Source organism: Peromyscus leucopus, chromosome 3 (genome assembly GCF_004664715.2).
Source record: "Peromyscus leucopus breed LL Stock chromosome 3, UCI_PerLeu_2.1, whole genome shotgun sequence".
Classification (NCBI taxonomy): domain Eukaryota; kingdom Metazoa; phylum Chordata; class Mammalia; order Rodentia; family Cricetidae; genus Peromyscus; species Peromyscus leucopus.
Window position 1 is genome coordinate 53,172,429 of NC_051065.1, and position 20,454 is coordinate 53,192,882.

Genomic DNA, 20,454 nt, shown 5'->3' on the forward strand with positions numbered 1-20,454 from the left:
AGTTGTGCTTAAGATACAAGAGGGAAACATTGGCATCATTAAGAGAACTCATGGTAATCTTAAAAAGCAGCTTTAAAAAATTAAAAGGGGGAAAAACTGTACCCTTAGTCACCAAATAAAGCTTGCTGGCTACCCACAGGAGTCTCATATCAAAGCTGACCATGAATTCTGAACTTAGAAATAAAGCGGTGTTGAGTTCACTTATAATTTTTACTATGGTGCTCATGATTTGTGTACTCTCTACCTTATTGAAAGAAAATAAGTTAGTTCTGTTAAGAGATTCTTTCTAGATGTCTGTAAAATAGTCCTATAGAGTTTCCTCTTGAATATAAGTTTGGTAAATAGTTCTTCTAAGAAATCTCTTCTAGATATGTGCTAAAGTTTGTAAATTAGAGTTTCCTTATGAATATAAGTTTGTAAAATAGTTCTACAGAGTTTCCTTTTGAATATGTTTGTAAGAAGTATAAATAAGTATATGTTGAATGTGAGTTCGTTCTATTTTTTTTTTTTTTTTGGTTTTTTTGAGACAGGGTTTCTCTGTGTAGCTTTGCGCCTTTCCTGGAACTCACTTGGTAGCCCAGGCTGGCCTCGAACTCACAGAGATCCACCTGGCTCTGCCTCCCGAGTGCTGGGATTAAAGGCTTGCGCCACCACTGCCCGGCTCTCTATTTTTTAAATATGAATACCTTTTGGGCTGAGCTTAGCTCCCTGACCTTTTGGAAACTCTGAAATTGTCATTTCAGTAAAGGTTTATTTTTTTGTTTTTGTTTTTAAAATTTATTTGTATGTTTTATCTGCATGTATGTATGTATGTATGTATGTATATATAATACATATTATATATTATATATCATGCACATGTCTTGTGCCTAGAGGCCAGAACAAGATGTTGGACCTGGAATTAAAGATAACTGTGAGTTTGGGTTCTGGGAACCAAACCTGGATCATTTGCCAGAGCAATAAGTGTTTTTAACTGTTGTGCTATCTTTCTGGCCTCTAGGGATTTTCCTTTAAATAAATATATGATACCATATGATGATCAGGTTAAAAACAAAAAACACTCAAGTTCACCAAGTAAATGCAAACCCTAGGATACATTATTTCAAAGTCATTGCAACTAGTAAACAACTACAATTCTAACATTAAATAAATGGACATAGTCTATCACAAATTTTCATTTCTTAAAATAGTTATAAAAAGAAATTGACTTGTTGTAGGATGTCATGCTTTGGACAGCCATTGAAATTAATGATCCATGAATCACAATCAATCTTCTTTAGAAAATTAGTTCATATAATTAGTTTATGTACACATGATTGGAACAATAACATGCTCTCTGTTATGTAATTGTTCATAATTAAAATATTAAGTCACTGCTCTTGTTTTTAAAATTCCAAACAAGTTGATTCATAATTATTTCATATTTACTAGTTTAGGGTTTTATCATTAAATTTGGATCTCCTTTTCTGAGACTCAAGGAAAGAACTTGATAAAACACATACGTAAATCCAATGTAGATGCATATAAAAATAAAATGAAGGACCTGACTCCATCCTAATAATGCCCTAAAATCTAAAACAAAAAAGAAACATATCATCTTAAAAACATTACCCAAGCAGAACACAAGCTTACTAGAGTTTTATTTGAATCTGATTTTAAAATCTATAATTCCCTATCAGTATCTCTGACAGCCATCCCACAAGTAAAGAAAGAACCTCCCAGTTTACTTACTTCCTCCCTTCTCCTTAGCTGTGATGGGTGATGTCATTGTGTATACTGTAAAAATGTGTTGCTCTGATTGGTTGATAAATAAAGCTGTTTGGACAATGGTGAGGTAGAATAAGGTTAGGCAGGACATTCTAAAGAGAGATAGTAAGGAAGAAGACAGAGCAGGGGAGACGCTGCTAGCTGCTGCCAGAAGAAGCAAGATGTAAAGTTACCAGTAAGCCATGAGCCACATGGCAAAGTATAGATTTATAAAAATGGATTAATTTAAAATATAAGAACTAGATAATAAGAAGCCTGCCATGGTCATAGTTTAAAAATAATATTAGCCTGTGTAAGTTTATTTGGGTCTGAGAAGCTGTGGGACCAGTGGGTGAGAGAGATTTGTTCTGACTATGGGCCAACCGGGACACAAAAAAAACTTTCAACTACACCTATATCTGATTTTTCATTTAACATGATTTTTAGATTTGTTCAAGTAGAATGAAGGAAGTTGACTTTAGATTTACTTTCTACAACTTAAACATCTGTCACTATGATGAATCAGAACTGAGCCAATGTTCTTTGGCCTTCTGTAAGGGGTAGTTTAGTATAGACATATCTCAAGACAATAACTATGGCCTATAGTGGTTTTCAACTGGTTTTGGGCCACTTTAAGAGAAACAAAGTTAAACAATGTTCACTATCAGAATATGGTCATAGCATTAAGACAAAGTTCCTTGGTTGTAGGGTAGTGGTAATTGAGCTATCTTAATGAATGCAATTAAATTTTTTCAAGACTATATTAAACAAAGGGATTTTTAATTGTGCTCATTCAGAGATGAAATAAGCTAAGTACTTTTCAGAGACAGGAGGGCAATGGTTATTAATTCCCTGTTTACTAATATAGTTTCTATAATCCCGATTGGATGAGATTTAGTATGATGACATAATATAAAGGATTTGTTTAAAAGATTTATTTATTTATTTATTTATTTATTTATTTATTTATTTATTTATTTATTTATTTATTATGTATACAGTGTTCTGCCTGCATGTATGTCTGCAGGCCAGAAGAGGGCATCAGATCTCATAAGGATGGTTGTGAGCCACCATGTGGTTGTTGGGAATTGAACTCAGGACCACAAGGAAGAGCAGCCAGTCCTCTTAACTGCTGAGCCATCTCTCCAGCCCATAAAGGATCTTTGTACTTATTAAAATATTAAAAAATAATTTAAAAAAACCTGTTGGTATCCTTGTCTTCTCAATCCAATTTGAAGTTTGTTTGTTCATAGGACACTTCAAGGATGCCACTTTGAAACAACTTTCATACATGTTGATTTCTTTGGACTGAACTGCTTCTTGGATTGGACTCTTAGAAGTTTCTACAGTATATGTCCGTTGGTGTTTGTTAAGACTCTGATTCATACGTCTGGAGCTGAAAGAAATTGAGTATTGTAATCTCAATGTTAACTATTTATACAAGAGTAATGCAGTTTTTCTATGTGCCTTTTATTCCTTAGTATGTAATCTTTGAGCTCTCACCAGCCTGTGATATAGGCAGAAGAGCTAGTAATAGTCCCATTTTAAAAAGGAGGATAATAAAGATTAAGCAATTTTCTTATGCTCATACAGGTAATAAGAGGCAGCATCAAATCTAACAGTCTTATTTTCTAATTCCAGTGCTTTTCCTATTATATTTTTAAAGATTTATTTTTATTTATGTGTATGTGTTTGTGTCTGCATGAATTTATGTATACCACATGTCGGCTGCACAGGTCCTCTGGAAGAACAGTAAGTGCTTTTAACTACTGATATCTGTCTTCAGCCCTGTCTTTTCTTATCTTGGTATTTATCATTTGATTTCTTTCCATAGGATATCTTATCTTAAAATGCTTAATTCTAGGTCCAAGTATAGTTATGTCCAAAAATGCTTGTCATATTATCATTTATGTAACCAATTCTCTAGGCTTTTGCAGTAAGAGAATATACATTCAAACAGAACCCTTTTCATTGTCATTAAACAGAAATCAGGTCCTTGAGAAAGAAGCCATGGAAGGAAGAAAAGTTACACCATCACCTCTTGTAGTGAAATTACATAGTTGTGCAAATTCAGTGAATTCTCAGATGCTTATCTGTGATTTACCTAAGTCACTGTCCAGACAGTGGTTGATACTATTCCTACGGACAGGAAAATGGGCCAAAGGTAATAGAGAAACAGTAGTTACCAGTTCAGACAAAGATTCAAAGCTGGCTAATGTAATCTTTGACTTCCCTTTCTGCACCTTTTCCAGGCTTTGGATGCTAGTTTTACCTCTGTGTGACCAATGGTCCATAAACTATTTTTAAAATGAGAAATCAGATAATTCAATGATAAACACATAGATATAAATAGTTAGCTAAGACTTTAAAGTATCCATTAAGGACAGTTTGGGGATATTGAAATTCTCTCAGAACCCTTCAAAACTGTATCTGTAGGTGCTCTTACATCTTAGAGTGATCTAGACAGGTAGGATCTAAAGATAAACTTGATCAACTTTTTTCAAAGAGTAATCTTATCTATTGCTTTAATTCAAAATCAAAACATTCTAAGACAGAAGAAAAAGAGTAATATGGTTAGGAGAAATCAAGAGTAGTTCACCTACCTTGAACGCGTTTTTCGGGGATAAAAGATATGTTCAGGAATTTTCACTAAAAAGGAGAATATACCATAAAATATCTGGTTACATTTTTGTTTTGTTTTGTTTTTCAAGACAGGGTTTCTCTGTGTAGTTTTGATGCCTGTCCTGGATCTCACTCTGTAGACCAGGCTGGCCTTGAACTCAACAGAGATCCACCTAGTTCTGCCTCCTGAGTGCTGGGATTAAAGGCGTGTGCCACCAGCGCCCGGCTGGTTACATTTTAAGATCAACAAAAGTTAATTTTTTTATTTTCTTAGCAATTACTTTATGTACACTTAATGGCTAGATAATTTAGTTCATCTTTAGTTAAATGATGTTTTGTTCATACACATGAAATATATGAGTACACATGCCTCTTGTGAGCCTTTTAATAAGACTGTTCCAAGAGAAGAATAAACAGGAAAAATATCTATATATTAACTACCAATTGGAAAGTAATCTATGGGCTGGGAATTCAACTTAGTGGCAGAGGACTTGCCTTGCATGTGAGAGGCTCTGAGTACTCTAGAAGAAAAAGAAAGTAAACAAAGAAGGAGGAGGAGGAAGAGGAGGAGGAGAAGGAGGAGGAAGAAACAACCACCATCACCAAAAATCAAAACAAAACACCCCCACAAACCTGTGAAGGACATTTATATATACACTAATATGATCAGCATTTTAGAGAGTTGATCTAGGATGCAGATGTATTAGACCAAAGTAAAGTATAATGTATAATAACTACTATGCACATATTTTAATATAAAAATTGGGACCTAAATTATATATTATTTTCTTTGACATTATTTATATCTTACTATTTAAGCAAAATAACAATAGAACTAGTTAACAGTGGCAATCATAATTAATAGCAGAACAAGTTAACTAGTGGATAGTGATAAAATGTACTTTTATATTTCTTCCCTCTGATATAGACTTTAACTCTTTTTAAAGGTATGGTCTTATATAGTTCAGGCTAGCCTCAAATTCTCCATATAAGAGACCAGCATACCTCTCATGCAATAAGCAAGTGAGTTCACCACCTACTATTTTGACTGAACATTGTTGTTTTGGAGGAAGGTAAACATATTTTCAATTGATTCAGCTCTTGTTTGTCCAATCCCAGATTCATAAGATTTAAGTCTACTTTACCTCTTTTCCTTTAGGATGACTCTGTCAACTTAACAGGCAAATGAAGGCACGCCAAATATGAGAACGAAGGATTTATTCAACTCAAAGTGAGGATGGCCACCTGGGACATAGTCTAGCAACCCAGAGTAAGTGCTCTGAGGTTTACAAAATTATGGCTACATTTATAGTTTTAAGCTGCATGAAGAGTTTGAAATGATTTGTTCTGGTTAAGTTAAACTGTCTTGTAAAAAGTATATTGGGTATGTATCACTCTCTGGGTACTTGGGGGTGGAATCTATTGTGCAAACTTAGTAGAACTTAATAAACAATGTTTTAGGAATCTGAAGTTTGCCAGGTCCTAAGATCATCTTCATCTAGGGGGTACTTGTGTTTGAACAGAGTTCAAAGATTTAACTGTGGGTGTATATGAGAGTAGATCTGTCTCCTTAGTTCATTTTAAGTGTCCAAACCAATTCTACTCTAGTTTATCTTCCTTGACAATCTCAAATTAGTTTCTACATGTTGTACCTCTATTGTTTGTGTGTGCATGTGTGTGTGCCTGTTTAAGTCAGAGGTTGACATCCTGTGTCTTCCTTGTTTATTCTATTTTTGTATATGGAGATAAGGCCTCTCATCTGAACCCAGACCTTCATGATTCATCTACTCAAGCCAGCCAGCTTACTCTGGGGATCCTACTTCTGCCTTCAGAGCACCGGGATTACAGTGGCTTACCATGTCCACCTGGCTCTACTTTTAGATATCTATCTTCCTAACTAGTTACATATGCCCTTTGTCAGTAAAACAACATAGTCATTTAGCCTTCTCTCTCAAGGGATGCACAGGGCAACTGGCCTTGGGATGGTACTCATTATCTTTTCAATATCCTTGACTGAAAACTGCTTCACCATAGTTGCTTAGTGCTGAAACTCTTTAGCAACAGAATGAACCATATTGCAATTTAATAAACTACTTGGATCAAGTGTAATAAAAAGTTGTATGAGCTTGATGAATTAGGTCTAATGAATTAGGGATAAGACTAGAGTACTCTCAAAGTTTTTCTATGCCTTAGAATTTGATGAGATGTAAATGTAAATAATATTCTGTTCTCTTTTTGGTAGTATAAAACTATAAGAAACAGATCTATGTCCATAATCAGTCATGCATAGGGAGGGGCTCATTGAGCCCTACCCCTCTCTGTTCAACTATTGGTTACTGATAGATACTATTGGATACTGGGAGAAGGGGAGTCATTGTCTTCAGTTGTGTACCCACTGTCAATCCAAACAAGCTCCAATAGATAGCTGTAAATCTAAGGTTATCAAGTCAGTTCCAGTTAAACTTAGTCACAAAACACAACAAAAGACATGAATGTAGGAAAGGGATTTGTAGAGAGGAGGGAGAATTAATGGGGCTGGAAGGAAGATAAAAGAGGGTAAGTGCTAAGAGTAACTGTATTTATATGTATGTAAATATATTTCATTGTCAAATGAAAGTTAATACAAAATTAAAAACAAATTCATGTATAACCTATTTCTGTTGGCTTTTTCTATGCATTTCTAGAGCCAGAAAGAAGCAAAAAAAAATAAGCTCCTAAATCTCTAGTAAGGTGAACTGCTGGTTGGTAATCTGATTTTAAGATAATATTTTATTCTTTAAAGTATGTAGACCTTGATCAGTAAAAATTATTATTACTATTGCACATGTTCAGATTGTAGATGGTCACACATTTCTGAGCCCTCTCTACTCACCCAAGCCTTGATTAGGCAATGGTCTTTTGAAACAGTGAGCCACATAAACATCTGGTACAGTTGGCTTTGGATCTAGAAAAGATGGTAAAGGATCATAGCAAATGGAAATGAATGAATGATTATAGTTCCTTCATATTTTGTATCTCCTTTCAAAATGAAAAGTTCAAATAATGTGTGAACAGTAGGGGTTTCTTTTGTTTGTTTCGTCTTTTCTTTTCTTTCTTTCTTTTGCTTTTTTCTTTCTTTCTTTCTTTTTTTTTTTTGAGACAGGGTTTCTCTGTGTAACAGCCCTGGCTGTCCTGAACTCACTTTGTACACCAGACTGGCCTTGAACTCACAAAGATCTGCCTGCCTCTGTCTCCTAAGTGCTGGGATTAAAGGCACATGCTATTATACCCAGTGTGTGAATAGTAGTTTAACTCAATGAAATTAACATATGACATCTTCAAATATAATTTTTTTTTGCTGTATTTCAAGTATTTATACCTCTGGGGACAATAATTCCTTCTCTAGGAATTTATTAGAAAGAAATAATTGTACACACAAATGGATAGATTTTCATGCTGTTTACAATAGAGGAAATTTAGAAACAAAATAAAAGTTGAACAATGGGCCTAGCTATACAAATTAAGATTTACAGAATAGCCAGGTGGTGGTGGCACACGCCTTTAATCCCAGCCTTGGGAGGCAGAGCCAGGCGGATCTCCATGAGTTCGAGGCCAGCCTGGACTACAGAGTGAGTTCCAGGAAGGCACAAAGCTACACAGAGAAACCCTGTCTCGAAAAACCAAAAAACAAAAAACAAAAAAAGATTTACAGAATAAAATATTTTATTGTCATTTTTCCACATGCAAAAGTGTTTATAAAATGCTCTAATTTTGCCAGACAGTGGTGGAGCATGCCTTTAATCCCAGCACTTGGGAGGCAGTGGCAGGTAGATCTCTCTGAGTTTGAGGCCAGTCTGGTCTACAGAGCGAGTTCCAGGACAGCCAGGGCTGTTACACAGAGAAACCCTGTCTCAAAAAACTACTAAAAAACCCCAAAATAACAAAAACAAAAAAACTTTAATTTTAAATGAAAAAGGAACATGGAAAATAACAAGATTATGCCATTTATTAAGATATGGCATCTTAGAAAAAGGTAAAAAGTATTCTAAAACATTATTTTTACTTTCTTTTATCTTTTAAAAAATCTTTGTGTGTGTGTGCACACACACGCGCGCGCACACGCATGTGGGCATGCACATGACATAACTACCTCAGGGTCTCTTGTTTGTTTCTGCATGTACCATATGTCAAGATAGCTGGCATCCAAGCTTTCAGAGATTCTCCTGTATACTTCTCCTACCTTACCCTGTATATTGTGATTACAGATGCTTGCTCTTGTGTCTGAGGATCCAAAATCAGAAATTCATGCTTGTGCAGCCACCATGTTACTCAATGGAGCTGTCTTCCTAGCCCCTTTTGTGTTTATCTTTGTTTCTAATTTCTGACATTTTAAACAAAAGTTATATATAAAGAATTACTGAATTCCTTGGTGATCACTATCAAAAAGAATGGGTAGTTTAAAGTTCTAGAGGAATGAATATTATCTAACCTCTCCTGTTCTTGGTATGGTTTTTTATCTTCATTGTTTAGTTTCCTACTTCACAGACTGAATTTATGCACACATGTACATATACATTTTAATTAGGTTACTTCAACTCCTTTTGGGGGGATAACGGTGGTATAAATGTATAATAAATTAGCACACCTATACATAAAATTAAATAATTATCTTTGGTAAATTATCACGATTGACATATATTACATAAAGTACACATCTATATACTTATATATTTATTATATACCTTACAACTTTTCTTCAAGGGGCTTTAAGGATAAGGTGACAGAAGTTAAATATCAGCAAAGCTAGATCAATTAAAGACATAGATCAGACAGCATTTTGCAGCAGAAACAAATGAAGGTTGCAGATTTCCTTTCTTCCCTGGGGTCACACTTCTATTAAGTTATGAGATGACAGGAGCAGACGGTTTAAGAACATGAAGTCCCTACATTCCCTTTGAGGACAACCTTCCATAACCTCAGAGTGGCCTCAACTATGCGGGCTCTGCTGTTCTGGCACTGCTGCTCCTGTCACTGCTCCCTGTAGTGTAGAATGAGGACACGTGGCTCATACTACAGACCTCGTACCTGCAACACACTGCTTGCTTACTTGCTTTTCTTCCCTGGTTAAAAGAGGAGCTCCTGAAAGGAAGAACTGGTATCATATATTTCTTTTTTAAAAAAAAAACACATTTATTTATTATTATTATTGTGTCATATATGCATACATGAAGTAAGTGTATGGGGGGAGTATACGCCACTGAGAGTGTGTGGAGGTCAGAGGACAACTTTGTGGATTTAGTTTTCACCTTCCATTTTTATGTGGGTCTTAGGGATCAAACTCAGGTTGCCAGGCATGTGTGGCCAGCACCTTTCCCTGCTGAGCCATCTCGTCAGCCAGTATATACATCTTAGACTCTTTGGCACCAAGCACAGTGGTGACCTCAAAGTTACGGCATAAAATGAGTGTTGTTGAATAAATGAACTGTTTGTAAGAAGGTAGGACAGAAGTTTACCTTTGACATCAGAATTTGATTCTTCTTGTCTTTGGAGTAAACGTTCTTTACCATTAGCCTAATGGAACAGAGAGTTGGAAAGAAAAGATAATATAGTATAAACATGAAACCGTAGTATGCTTCTTATATTATTATGATTTGATATGTTTTCAACAAACATTTCTTATTTTTTATTTTATTTCTGTCTTGCATTAATAATGAGCAGGAAAAATCCATATTTTTTGTTCATTACTAAGAGAGTTTCTTTCTCATATAGAATTCATGTATCTTGACAGAGACAAAAATGTTAAAATTAGAATTATTTAAATTAGAAGTTGAAAGTATGAAAGATGAAAATATAAACAGTTGTGTGAAAAATCTACCAACAAATTTCAGAACTATGCCTGTATACAATAGGTAAAGGATATTTTCTTGAGCTTTGTGAAGAACTCCAAAACAAAGAAAACTTCAAGTATATTGCTTTCTTTTTTGAGGGTAAATACAAATCTGACTTACTGGACTAAAAGATACATACTGAACTTTTGACTGTGAACCTTGAATAATCTACAAATCACTGACCAAAAACATTTTCAAGCTTTTGTTTCTTTGTCTAACATTATAAAGAATTTTCTAAAAGGGTCTGAGGAAGGAAAGATAAATGAAAAGCATTTTTTGCCAGCATATAGCACATATCATTCAGCAACACTAGACTATGAAATAAAGTTAATGTGTAGCATCTATGATTCTAGAGCTCTGAATCCAGCCTGGGCAACAAAGTGAAACCTTTCAATAAAACAAATCAAATCATATAAAACAACACACAACAGAACACAAACACAAAACTTGAAATAGTTAAAACACAAAATCCATTTCTTTGTATATATAATTGACACTATGGAAATGAGGAAAAAGATAAAAATCAAAATTGATTATGGGGTTGAAGAAATTGCTTAGTAGTTAGGAGTACTTGCTGGAATGATAAGGGTTTTCTCTGACTATATGTAGTTGTTCAACTCGCACTAACTTTTGGCTGATTGCTCTAATTAATGTCTTTAACCCCACCCAAGTCACAATTTGATGTTCAGGTTAATTTTTTAAAATCTCCTTTGAATAGGCAGGTCTAGAAGTTGTGTATGAGGTCTGTTCTGAATTTTGAAGGGCTCCTCCCAGCTGTCTCCCCAGTTTTCTCTCGCAAAGTAGCCAGGCTAGTGTTTAGTATGTGTTTCTAATCAATCTACCAATCTCTGCCTAATTTCTTTTTACCATATTTGCACAGGTTTTAAGAATTTCCCAAGCTTTAGCTTTCTTCATCTGTTGCAAATGAAATCAATTCTTTGGGAAGAGACTAGAATGTTTTCTGTTGTACAGCCCAGCTCTCCCTCAAGGCAAACATCCCAAGCCTTAGTTCTGGATTTGGGGCTGGAGAGAGTGACATTCTTCTGATTGGAACCTGGTTACAGTAGCCTTAGGTCTCCACTATTGCCTCTCCAGGAACTGAACTCATACTTTACAAGGCAAGGCAAGAATGACCAGGGCCCGGTTATTCAGTGGTGCAGCACCCAAGATGAAACCTCTAGCCCCAAACTGCGGATGGAGTAGGCCTCTTTGTCCTTTTCTCTGCACTCCCCTCAATTACCAATGCCTTGTTCCTCCTGGGAAGAGATCTCTGGTAGCTGTGGGGAAAGGTGCCACCTACTTTCTTGGCTGCACTATTCTGCAGTAGCATTTCTGTCTTACTGAGCTAGGAGTGGAACAAGAACAGTTGGGATTCTCAGATTGCTATTTTCAATGAATGTCAGGATTTTGAGGAGACTCTCTTTTCATTTTGACCTTATTTTTCACATCTAACCTTAGCCTTTGAATGGTTGTTCTTCTTTCTTTGTTAAGCAGTGTTTGCCATTTGCTAGTGAAAGGGTTTGTCGAGGTCTTGGCTGTCATTTGTCCATCTCTCAGCGCCATTTATTTTCATTCCTTCATGTTCTTTTAGGTTTCCTTGTTTTTACATTTCTTTTTAAATATTATGGATTCATTCTGTAAGCTTTCTCAAATAATTTTGAAATAAAATAAATACAAATGAAATTCAAACATGGCATCTTAGTAAGACCTGTCTGTCACCTATCAAAGATCTTTTGGGTTTTTGTAAACAGCAAATAATATGACCAAAGTCCTATTCATTTTTTTTTTTCTGGAGAAAAATGAGACCACATGACTTGCTATTCTCTTGCATTCATATGTAAAACATTTCAAATCATTACAGTAATCAAGATTTACCTCTCTTGTGTTATTCTGGCGCTTTGCTAGGGTGGCATTTCTTTCCCTCTTTGTTTTCAGATACTTTTTCTTGTTTTTTACCTGGGTAAAATAGTATTTTAAATTAGTATTTAATGAATATGTCAAAGATAGTCACTTTGAGTGTCTAAACACAGGCATTTTGAGACTCACTTCCTAGAAGATGGAGTAATTTTCCCACTGCAACTGTGTACCCTAGATGCATGCAAAGCAAACACAAGAATCTATGAAAAAGTAATGGGGCTTTAGAAATGTCTCCTAATCCCCAGGAGAGAAGATTATTCCATATCTGCAGAGTAAAAATTTGTGGTTCTTGCCTAGCATGCCCAAAGCCTTGGTTTTGGTCCCCAGCACACAGCACACATGCATGCAAACTCAGAATTGTTTTGGCTCTATGACTGTTATATACTACCCATTCTTCAATTTTAATTGGATGTCTATTCTAATTTCCCAACTTCTGTTCCATTATTATAGATGTACATAAGAGGGGCAGATAACTTGCCTTATTTTATAGGTTTTGGTCCAGGCCTGGTGTAGTCATGATGGAGGACTGATAACCATGCCTGGATGAGATGCTGGGTGTTTTGGAAAGGGAACAAATACTAGTAAATTTAGCATTTGGGCAGGAAGTTAATAACTGTGATCTAGAGGTGAACTGTGTAATGCTAAACCACTGCTTCCACATGTTTTGCCCTCTATAATTGGATTATGCATCCCTAGTCTTCACTGTGGAGCTCTGTAGGGCCTCTCATGATAAGTGGAATATACCTCTCCATTCTGTTGAATGTTGAGCCTGGTTAGCTATATGACTTACTGTGGCTAGTGGATTGTTAGTGAATATGGTATATGAAAATAAAAGGCTTACTGTAAATTACTGAGGTTTTGAAATTGTTTGTCACAGTGAAAAGGAGCTTATTCTCTCACTCAAGTATCATCTTTCTTTAGTAAGCCCATGCCAACTGTGATCTCCATATAAACTCTTTAATTGTTTCTTTATGGAAACAATCCTCATCTATTAAGTCATGTTTCACTTATTTTGTTGTGTCACTCTCCCAACTAGAATATATGAAAACAAAGGGAAAGATTTTTTGACTCATTGTTTTCACTGTTCTGTTTCCGGCACCTAGGCAGTGCTTGGTACATGGTTTGAGCACACTATTAATAATAAATGTGTAATTAAATAAATGAATATTGGGTTAATAATGAGGTGATGTATGTCAAGGTACCACATGTAACATTAACAAGTGGTGTGGAATTTGAGAATTAGTTTCACTTCCTGGATCTTAATACTCTCATAGATGAAGTAAGGGGGTTGGAATAAAAATTCTATGATTTAAAATATGCACATAATCAGAAAAACAATTATTACTACACAATAATGATAGATGCACAAACCTTTTTCCTGGCTGTTAGTAACAACAATAATCAGTGTACCTGCTTAACATATCCATACTGAAGCAAAACTTGTTAATCATACCTGAGAGGTCAACTTGAGAAGATAAGTCTGAGTGTCATTGGACTCTGAACTTTCAGAGCCTCGACTACTAAAAAAGGAAAGTAATAATAATTACAGTTTTGAGAATTTAAAATTTCAACATTGCTTTCACTTTATCATCTTATTTGAAAGGACAATTCTAATTAGAAAGAGAATGATATTTACAAAAGTTATTTATCATTTGGAGGTCCCATATAACTCAGAAATGGTATTTTTATTTTCTGAATGATAGAAACTATAAATGCTTGGGAATATGTTGCTGGGATGTAAGCCCCATGAAAGTACCATTTATTTTTTTCTGTCTGGTTCATTGCTATGCCATTAGGGCGGGAATAACACCTGGTACACAGTGAGGCTCAATATTCTTTGTTAATAGGTAAACAAATAAGCAATATATCTGTGAAGTTCCTTAACTCTTATGGGTATCATTAACTCTTAAAATTAATTTTTATGTCACTATATTTCTATATTATTGACAGACAGTTAAGGGCCACCCAAAGCATAGTACCTTAAGAAAGAAAAGGTCAAACACAAATCTATTTCTAATTATAATCACTTAATACAGTGGAAGGCAAAATTTATTTTCTTGAGAAACAACTCATGAAAGGAAATATTTCTGGGTTGTATTTCTTATATATATTTTGTTAATTAATAGATTTTTACTTTTTTTTTTTTTTTGGTTTTTCGAGACAGGGTTTCTCTGAGTAGCTTTGCGCCTTTCCAGGAGCTCACTTGGTAGCCCAGGCTGGCCTCGAACTCACAGAGATCCGCCTGGCTCTGCCTCCCGAGTGCTGGGATTAAAGGCGTGCGCCACCATTGCCCGGCATGATTTTTACTTTTTAAAAGCAGTTTTATGTTTACAGAAATGCACAATAGATTTTTCACAGTTCTCTTCTGCACACTTTCCTCTGCTATTAGCTTATTATGCTACATGGTAATTTGCTAACAACTGAGAGCAAATTTATTGTTTACTAGCTGACTCAACATATATTCTGTAAGCTTTGACAAATTTGTTTGTTTTCTGTTGTTCTTTTTTTGAGACAGGGTTTTTCTGTGTAGCTTTGGAGCCTTGCCTGAAACTCACTCTGTAGCCCAGGCTAGCCTCGAACTCACAGAGATCCGCCTGCCTCTGCCTCCCGAGTGCTGGGATTAAAGGTGTGTGCAACCACTGCCTGGCTTCTTTTACAAATTTATAAAGACAGGTATCTTTCACCACTACAGCATCAAACATTGTCTCAGACATTCTGTTTGACTATCCATGATTCTGTTTCCAGGAAACTCTTGGCAACCACTGACCCTTTCCCTTTCTAGTTTCATCTTGCCCATTGTGTCTCATAGCCTGTTCAGATTTCTTTCATTTAACAACACTGTTACCAACACCGAAGCAGGCATTTAGGGACAAAGTCCTATACTGATTTACCACTCAAGTATCTTTTCCTTTATTTCAACTGAAGCTTTATGAACAAAGCTAGATAGATACACGTAGAGGCATTTCTGTCCACCATCTTTGTGATGAAAGTAAGCATGTGTGCCATCTTTAGTATGCAAACTGAGCAGTCTCAAAGTGTTCCTGTCTGCCATTTTTTACCTTTTCAAATCTGCTCTATGACCCTGGGCCATGAATGTATCAATGTGCCTGTCATATTTCTTTCATAAAGCATGACTTAAAACTGAGCATGTTCAAGAATCTACTCATTTACTGAGCATGCTCGGGAAAGTGTCCACCCCTTAAATGCTTTCTTATATTAATATTTACAGGCTTTCTAAGTAAAATTCCCACACTGTCTTTGAGGAAGCCATTTGCTTTTTGCTCTCCTTACCTGCTACAGGTAACAAATCTTTCTTAGTTATTATTATTTCTTGGCCATGTTTGTTTTGGTTTTGTACTCATCAAGATGAAACCCACTGTATGTGATTGCAATATAATATGGACTTAGGTTTCTGTCTGTCATATTGTTTCATGGTTTGGCAACTCACTTATTTTTATCATTGAATAATAGTCCATTATATGGACATACTTAAAAAAATCATTCATCTATTGGAGGACATCTGGTTGCTTCCAGTTTGGGCAATTATAAATAAAGCTGTTTAAATACTATGGGGACTTGTTTTCAATTTATTTGGTTTAAACCTAAGAAACAAAGATAAGCTGGGGTGTAGTAGTTTCATGACCCCTACGATGATGGGTCATACAACTGTGGCTGATCTGCCTAAGGGCAAAGACTCTAAGGGGCAATTCTAATGAGGCTACATTTTATACATGGTTAAGATGATATACCTCCCTGTTGTAGTGGAAGTTACATGACTGATAAGATATGCGACCAAGGCTGAGACATCTGAGAGTGGAACAATCCCAGTGACCATTTTCTTCTAAATGGTATGGAGTGTCATGTCTCCTTGATTAATGGGGTCTATCACACAAGTATCAGGATACCCCCAAATAGATGGACTAGACGTTATAGTTGCAGCCTTTGAAAGTAGAACGTGGTAGAGAGTAGGTGGTGGTAATTGGGTGTGGTAGGAGAAGGTACCCAAGCAGACCCAAAGTCTAAATTCCAGGAGAGTGAGCGAGTGCTGTGCTTTCCTGGACCACTTCTCTATGAAGCAAAGTATGTAAAGGGCCAAAAGAACAAACAGGGAAATATTTCATACATCACAGTGGTTGGAACAGATATTGGGATGAATGGGTTCCAGAAAGCAGAGCACTTAAATACGTGAACACCAATTTGCAGAAACAGTGAGAACTTTAAGGGCCAATCAATCAGAAGCAAGGCCATCAGAGGGCAAGAGGAGAGGGGCTGCTCCCAGTAAGAAGACATCAGGCCTGCAACAGAAAAATGTGGAAGTGACAACAACAAAGAGCAGACAGAAAACTCCAGGAAATGGAGATGATGACAGTACCAGTGAGACACCTCAGCCTCCCAGGAGGAAGAGGGCCCGAGTGGATCCTACTGTGGAAAAGGAGGAAACATCTGTGAACAGGGTTGAAGTTAAAGAGTCCTGAAAGCTGCCACCATGGCTCATGGATGCCTGGGACTTGATCCCCAGGCAAATGATTTCAGTAAATGTGGCGCTCCATGGACCTGAGACATGGGTGCATCAGGGTGCTCTGTGAGAATTTCAGCATACTGCAGTCTCTCAGATTTTCATGATTTCCTCAAGTACCTGGCGAAGAACTCTGCAACTGTGCTCAGTGCCAGTGATTACGAAGTGGTTCCTCCTGAGTATCATCGGAAAGCCGTGTGAGGGGCGTGCTCTCACTCGTGTTTGGATCTCTGTAAACAGAGTTTGGTTCTTAGTCCTTCTGTACAAATGATGTACTTTGAAGATGTTAGTGTATAACAGAATTGATGTTTATTTTCTGCTGGATTTTAAACAGAGAAAATAAAGGGAGCTCCTTTTTTTCTTTTCTTTTTTCTTTCAAAGTTTCTACCAGTGTATTCAATGATGGACAATAGAGACATGCTATAGATCAGTGGTTCTCAACCTTCCTAATGCTGTGACCCTTTAATACAGTTTCTCATTTGTGGTGACCCCTCAACCTTAAAATTATTTCATTTCTACTTCATAACTGTAATTTTGCTACTGTTATGAATCAGAATGTAAATATTTGACATGCAGGATAGTGGATATGTGACCTCCAAAGGGGTTGTGACCCACAGGTTAAGAACCACTGCTTTAGAGTATTATTATTATTATTATTATTATTATTATTATTATTATTGTCTATCTGACACAGCTGCTTTTGAATGCTGGTAGTGTTCCTTTGACACTATGCACTTTTATAATATGTGTTTCCTCTATGACAAAATGCTGATTCCTAGGGCCTAAGGTTCACTTCAGTGCATGTAATTGAACACTCATCCATTTGTGCTTCTTTTTGTTAAACGTGCTTAAAAAGCCCATCCTTTGCAAGTCACTCTTGTTGTTCCTTACACATTTTATCTTTGTTCAATTGTTGAAGAATGGTAGGTTCATGGTTTCATATTTCTGTCTAATGCATGTTTTAATATGGTAGATGCAATGCATTGTGTAGGTACAACTTTATAGAAAAGCCACTACTGTAGGAGTTGTTTTCAGATCTGCAATAACTTTTCCTTTAAATTTTAAAAAATAAAGAAAGTAGCATGTATGGGGCAGAATTGTAAGGAGGCTGTGGCATAAGTGGTTTAGCCTTTGCTGTGGATGATAAGACATGCAATTAAGACTGATTTGTCTGCCCATAAAGAACTTGTCCAACTAAGGGAAGGATTATAAAGAAAAGACACATAGGTGCTATTTTTCATGTCAGTCTATGATTTTGCAGGAAAAATGGAAAATAGGAGAGAATAAAGTGACATGATAGAAGATACTTCTCAATCTACCTTTAATATAGAAGGAGGAAAATCCATTATTCGGCATGAAAATAAAGGCCTTAATAATAGCCTGTATAGGAAACATGACAATTAGGGAATATTCTGCATCTGAACTGCAACTGTCTGCCAATCAAATATGATGTACCTGTTCATCTGCCTTCTCTTTGTAGATAGCTTACTGATGTAGAGAGATACTTCATTATTTTGGTGTGCAATAGTTACAGTGGAGACTCACAAATGGTTAGGTTACTGAGAATCAGTGACGACTACTGTGGATGCTCTATGTCATTCCCTTCAAGGCTCAGGGAACAACACGGAAGAGAAGATGGAAAGAATGTAAGAGCCTGAGGAAAAGGTGGAGTCTGGACAGCTATTTCCTCTGAATGAAAATATTTCTCCTGGAAAGAGTTTCATCAGACTTAGGAAGCTAAGAAATCTTTCAAGGCCTATAAAATTTACAAGGCTCAGGAAACTCAGAAAGTTACAAGATTCACAAAACCCCTACTTCAGGTTACATAAGAAGTCAACCTCTGGGAAGGAGGAGACTTTCTTTGGGAGATATCAACAATCTGGTCAGGGGTCACTATGGATGCAACTTTTGTGAGTTGTCAGGCATGCTGTGAAGGGCTTTTTGGTACTGCAGCAGCCTTTGAGTCACTAATACTTCTGTTATTAATTCCAATAACATAGGCTAACCAAGCTAAATTTAAGTGGAATTATTCCTTTGGTCTGTTATTGGTATCCTATCTGTGATGAACAGAATTTTATTCACATCTCCTCAGGAAGAGTCACATAACATAATCCCATCAAAAGAGAGGTCCTATTTTCTCACATTTTTACTAGCATTTGGTTTTGTCAGTGCTTTGAATTTTAAGAAATTCTAAAATGTTTGTCATGGTATTTCATTGTTTTAATTTGCAATTTCCTAATGACAAATGTTAAATTTTCATTAGGTTTTTTTCTTTTATTAGTTTTAAGACTTATCCTTTTATTGTTTTATTTTTAAAATATGAATAAATAAGTGCATTTTATATTCTTATTCCTTATAAAAGATATTATTCTACCTATATAAAACTTTTCTGTACTTAAAACAGACTATCAGCATATACAGATTTTCCTTATTTCTGCATAATATTCCACAGTCTCAATGTCTGTCATTGTTGATAGGACACTGGAAAACTACCTATCCTCAATAGCAATTCCAAACCAGGGTAAGAGAAGTAAGATTGAGCATTTTAATGTACAAAGAAATCTTTTATTATCTAGCACCATAAAACACTGTACAAGGGGCTGGAGAGATGGCTCAGTGGATAAGAGCTCTGGCTGCTCTTCCAGAGGACCCGGGTTCAGTTCCCAGCACCCACATGGTGGCACACAGGCATCTATGACTCTAGTTCCAGGGGATTCAATTTTCTCTTCTGGCTTCTGTGGGTCCCAGGCATGCCTGTGGTGTATATCATACATGCAGGCAAAATGCACATACACATAAAATAAAATTAAAAAAAAAAACACTGTACAAATAAAGTGTAATCATGTGTTGTCTAGAATGGCCCTTGGTTTTTTGAGACAGGGTATCAGGATGTAGTCCAGTCTGGTCTGAAATTCATAATCCTCCTGCTTTGGCTCCCAAGTCCTGAAATTATAGTTGTGTTCTATCATGCCTAACTAAAACTGCTTTTTAAACAGCTTGGCTTTGTTTGAAAAATTTGAGACATTACTTTGTGTTCTTAGCACCAATATGCTTATCAATAAGAATCTATAGAATGCAGAATTATCTGGTTGGTATTTTTCCTTTTGGAAACTGTATACTATGTAATACACAATGAAGAAACTTCACTCGTGAAATGCAGTAATATTCTATGTAGTAATAATGTGTATTTGTCTTTTTTAAAAGAGGAACATGAGAACTACCATATGTTTTTAATAGAGAATTGCAAAGAGTTCAGAAGAAAACTTCCAAATATTTGAGGAACTTAGTATATAAAAGGCATAGTTGTAGTTTGTGCTTAAGAAAGCAAGAACATAGTAGTAGTAATAGGTGAAACTATATGAAGGAAAAGAACTCTAACAATAAGAACTAACAGTGAGAAAAGTCAACAGAGAGTATGTAGCACTTGTGATTGACAGAATTTGACAAAAATTGCATAACCAATAACACATGGTTCTTAAGCCATGAAAAAGACTCCATTAGATTATCCAAAACCTAATGATTACTGTGTAATTTAACAATAGATCTTAAGAAGATAAAATATTTACATTAGGAAATAGACAGAAAACATGTACTATTATTCACTGACTCACTTTTAGAAGAATCTGTATTAGACAGAAATGGTATTCTCATAAAGCAATTATAATTCTCATCATAGACTTCCCTCCTGTCCATGTCATAAAATTAAAATTGGATTACCAAGACAAGGTTGTATTAATTATTATTAAATTAATTTTTGATATTTTTATTTGTCACACCAAGTCAGTA

At 35.8% G+C, this 20,454-nt stretch overlaps 1 protein-coding gene and 1 pseudogene across 6 annotated transcripts in view; one reads left to right on the forward strand and one right to left on the reverse strand.

Annotated features, from left to right (window-relative positions):
* The window catches only part of Agbl3 (ATP/GTP binding protein like 3), an 83,700-nt gene that overhangs the window by 30,077 nt on the left and 33,169 nt on the right, over positions 1 to 20,454 (reverse strand). For 2 of the 6 annotated variants that reach the window (XM_037203658.1, XM_037203657.1), the window contains exons 12-18: positions 13,606 to 13,672; positions 12,111 to 12,191; positions 9,861 to 9,918; positions 9,433 to 9,486; positions 7,241 to 7,312; positions 4,350 to 4,395; positions 2,949 to 3,142 (exon numbers count right to left, since the gene is read on the reverse strand). In XM_037203658.1, coding sequence (XP_037059553.1) covers positions 2,949 to 3,142; positions 4,350 to 4,395; positions 7,241 to 7,312; positions 9,433 to 9,486; positions 9,861 to 9,918; positions 12,111 to 12,191; positions 13,606 to 13,672 — 572 coding nt within the window. Of the gene's footprint in view, positions 1 to 2,948; positions 3,143 to 4,349; positions 4,396 to 7,240; positions 7,313 to 9,432; positions 9,487 to 9,860; positions 9,919 to 12,110; positions 12,192 to 13,602; positions 13,673 to 16,788; positions 16,899 to 20,454 lie in introns of those variants that run through there. The other 4 variants (XM_028866115.2, XM_037203659.1, XM_028866118.2 and 1 more) reach the window with 4 other exon arrangements.
* On the forward strand, positions 16,132 to 16,795 carry LOC114691107 (annotated as a pseudogene).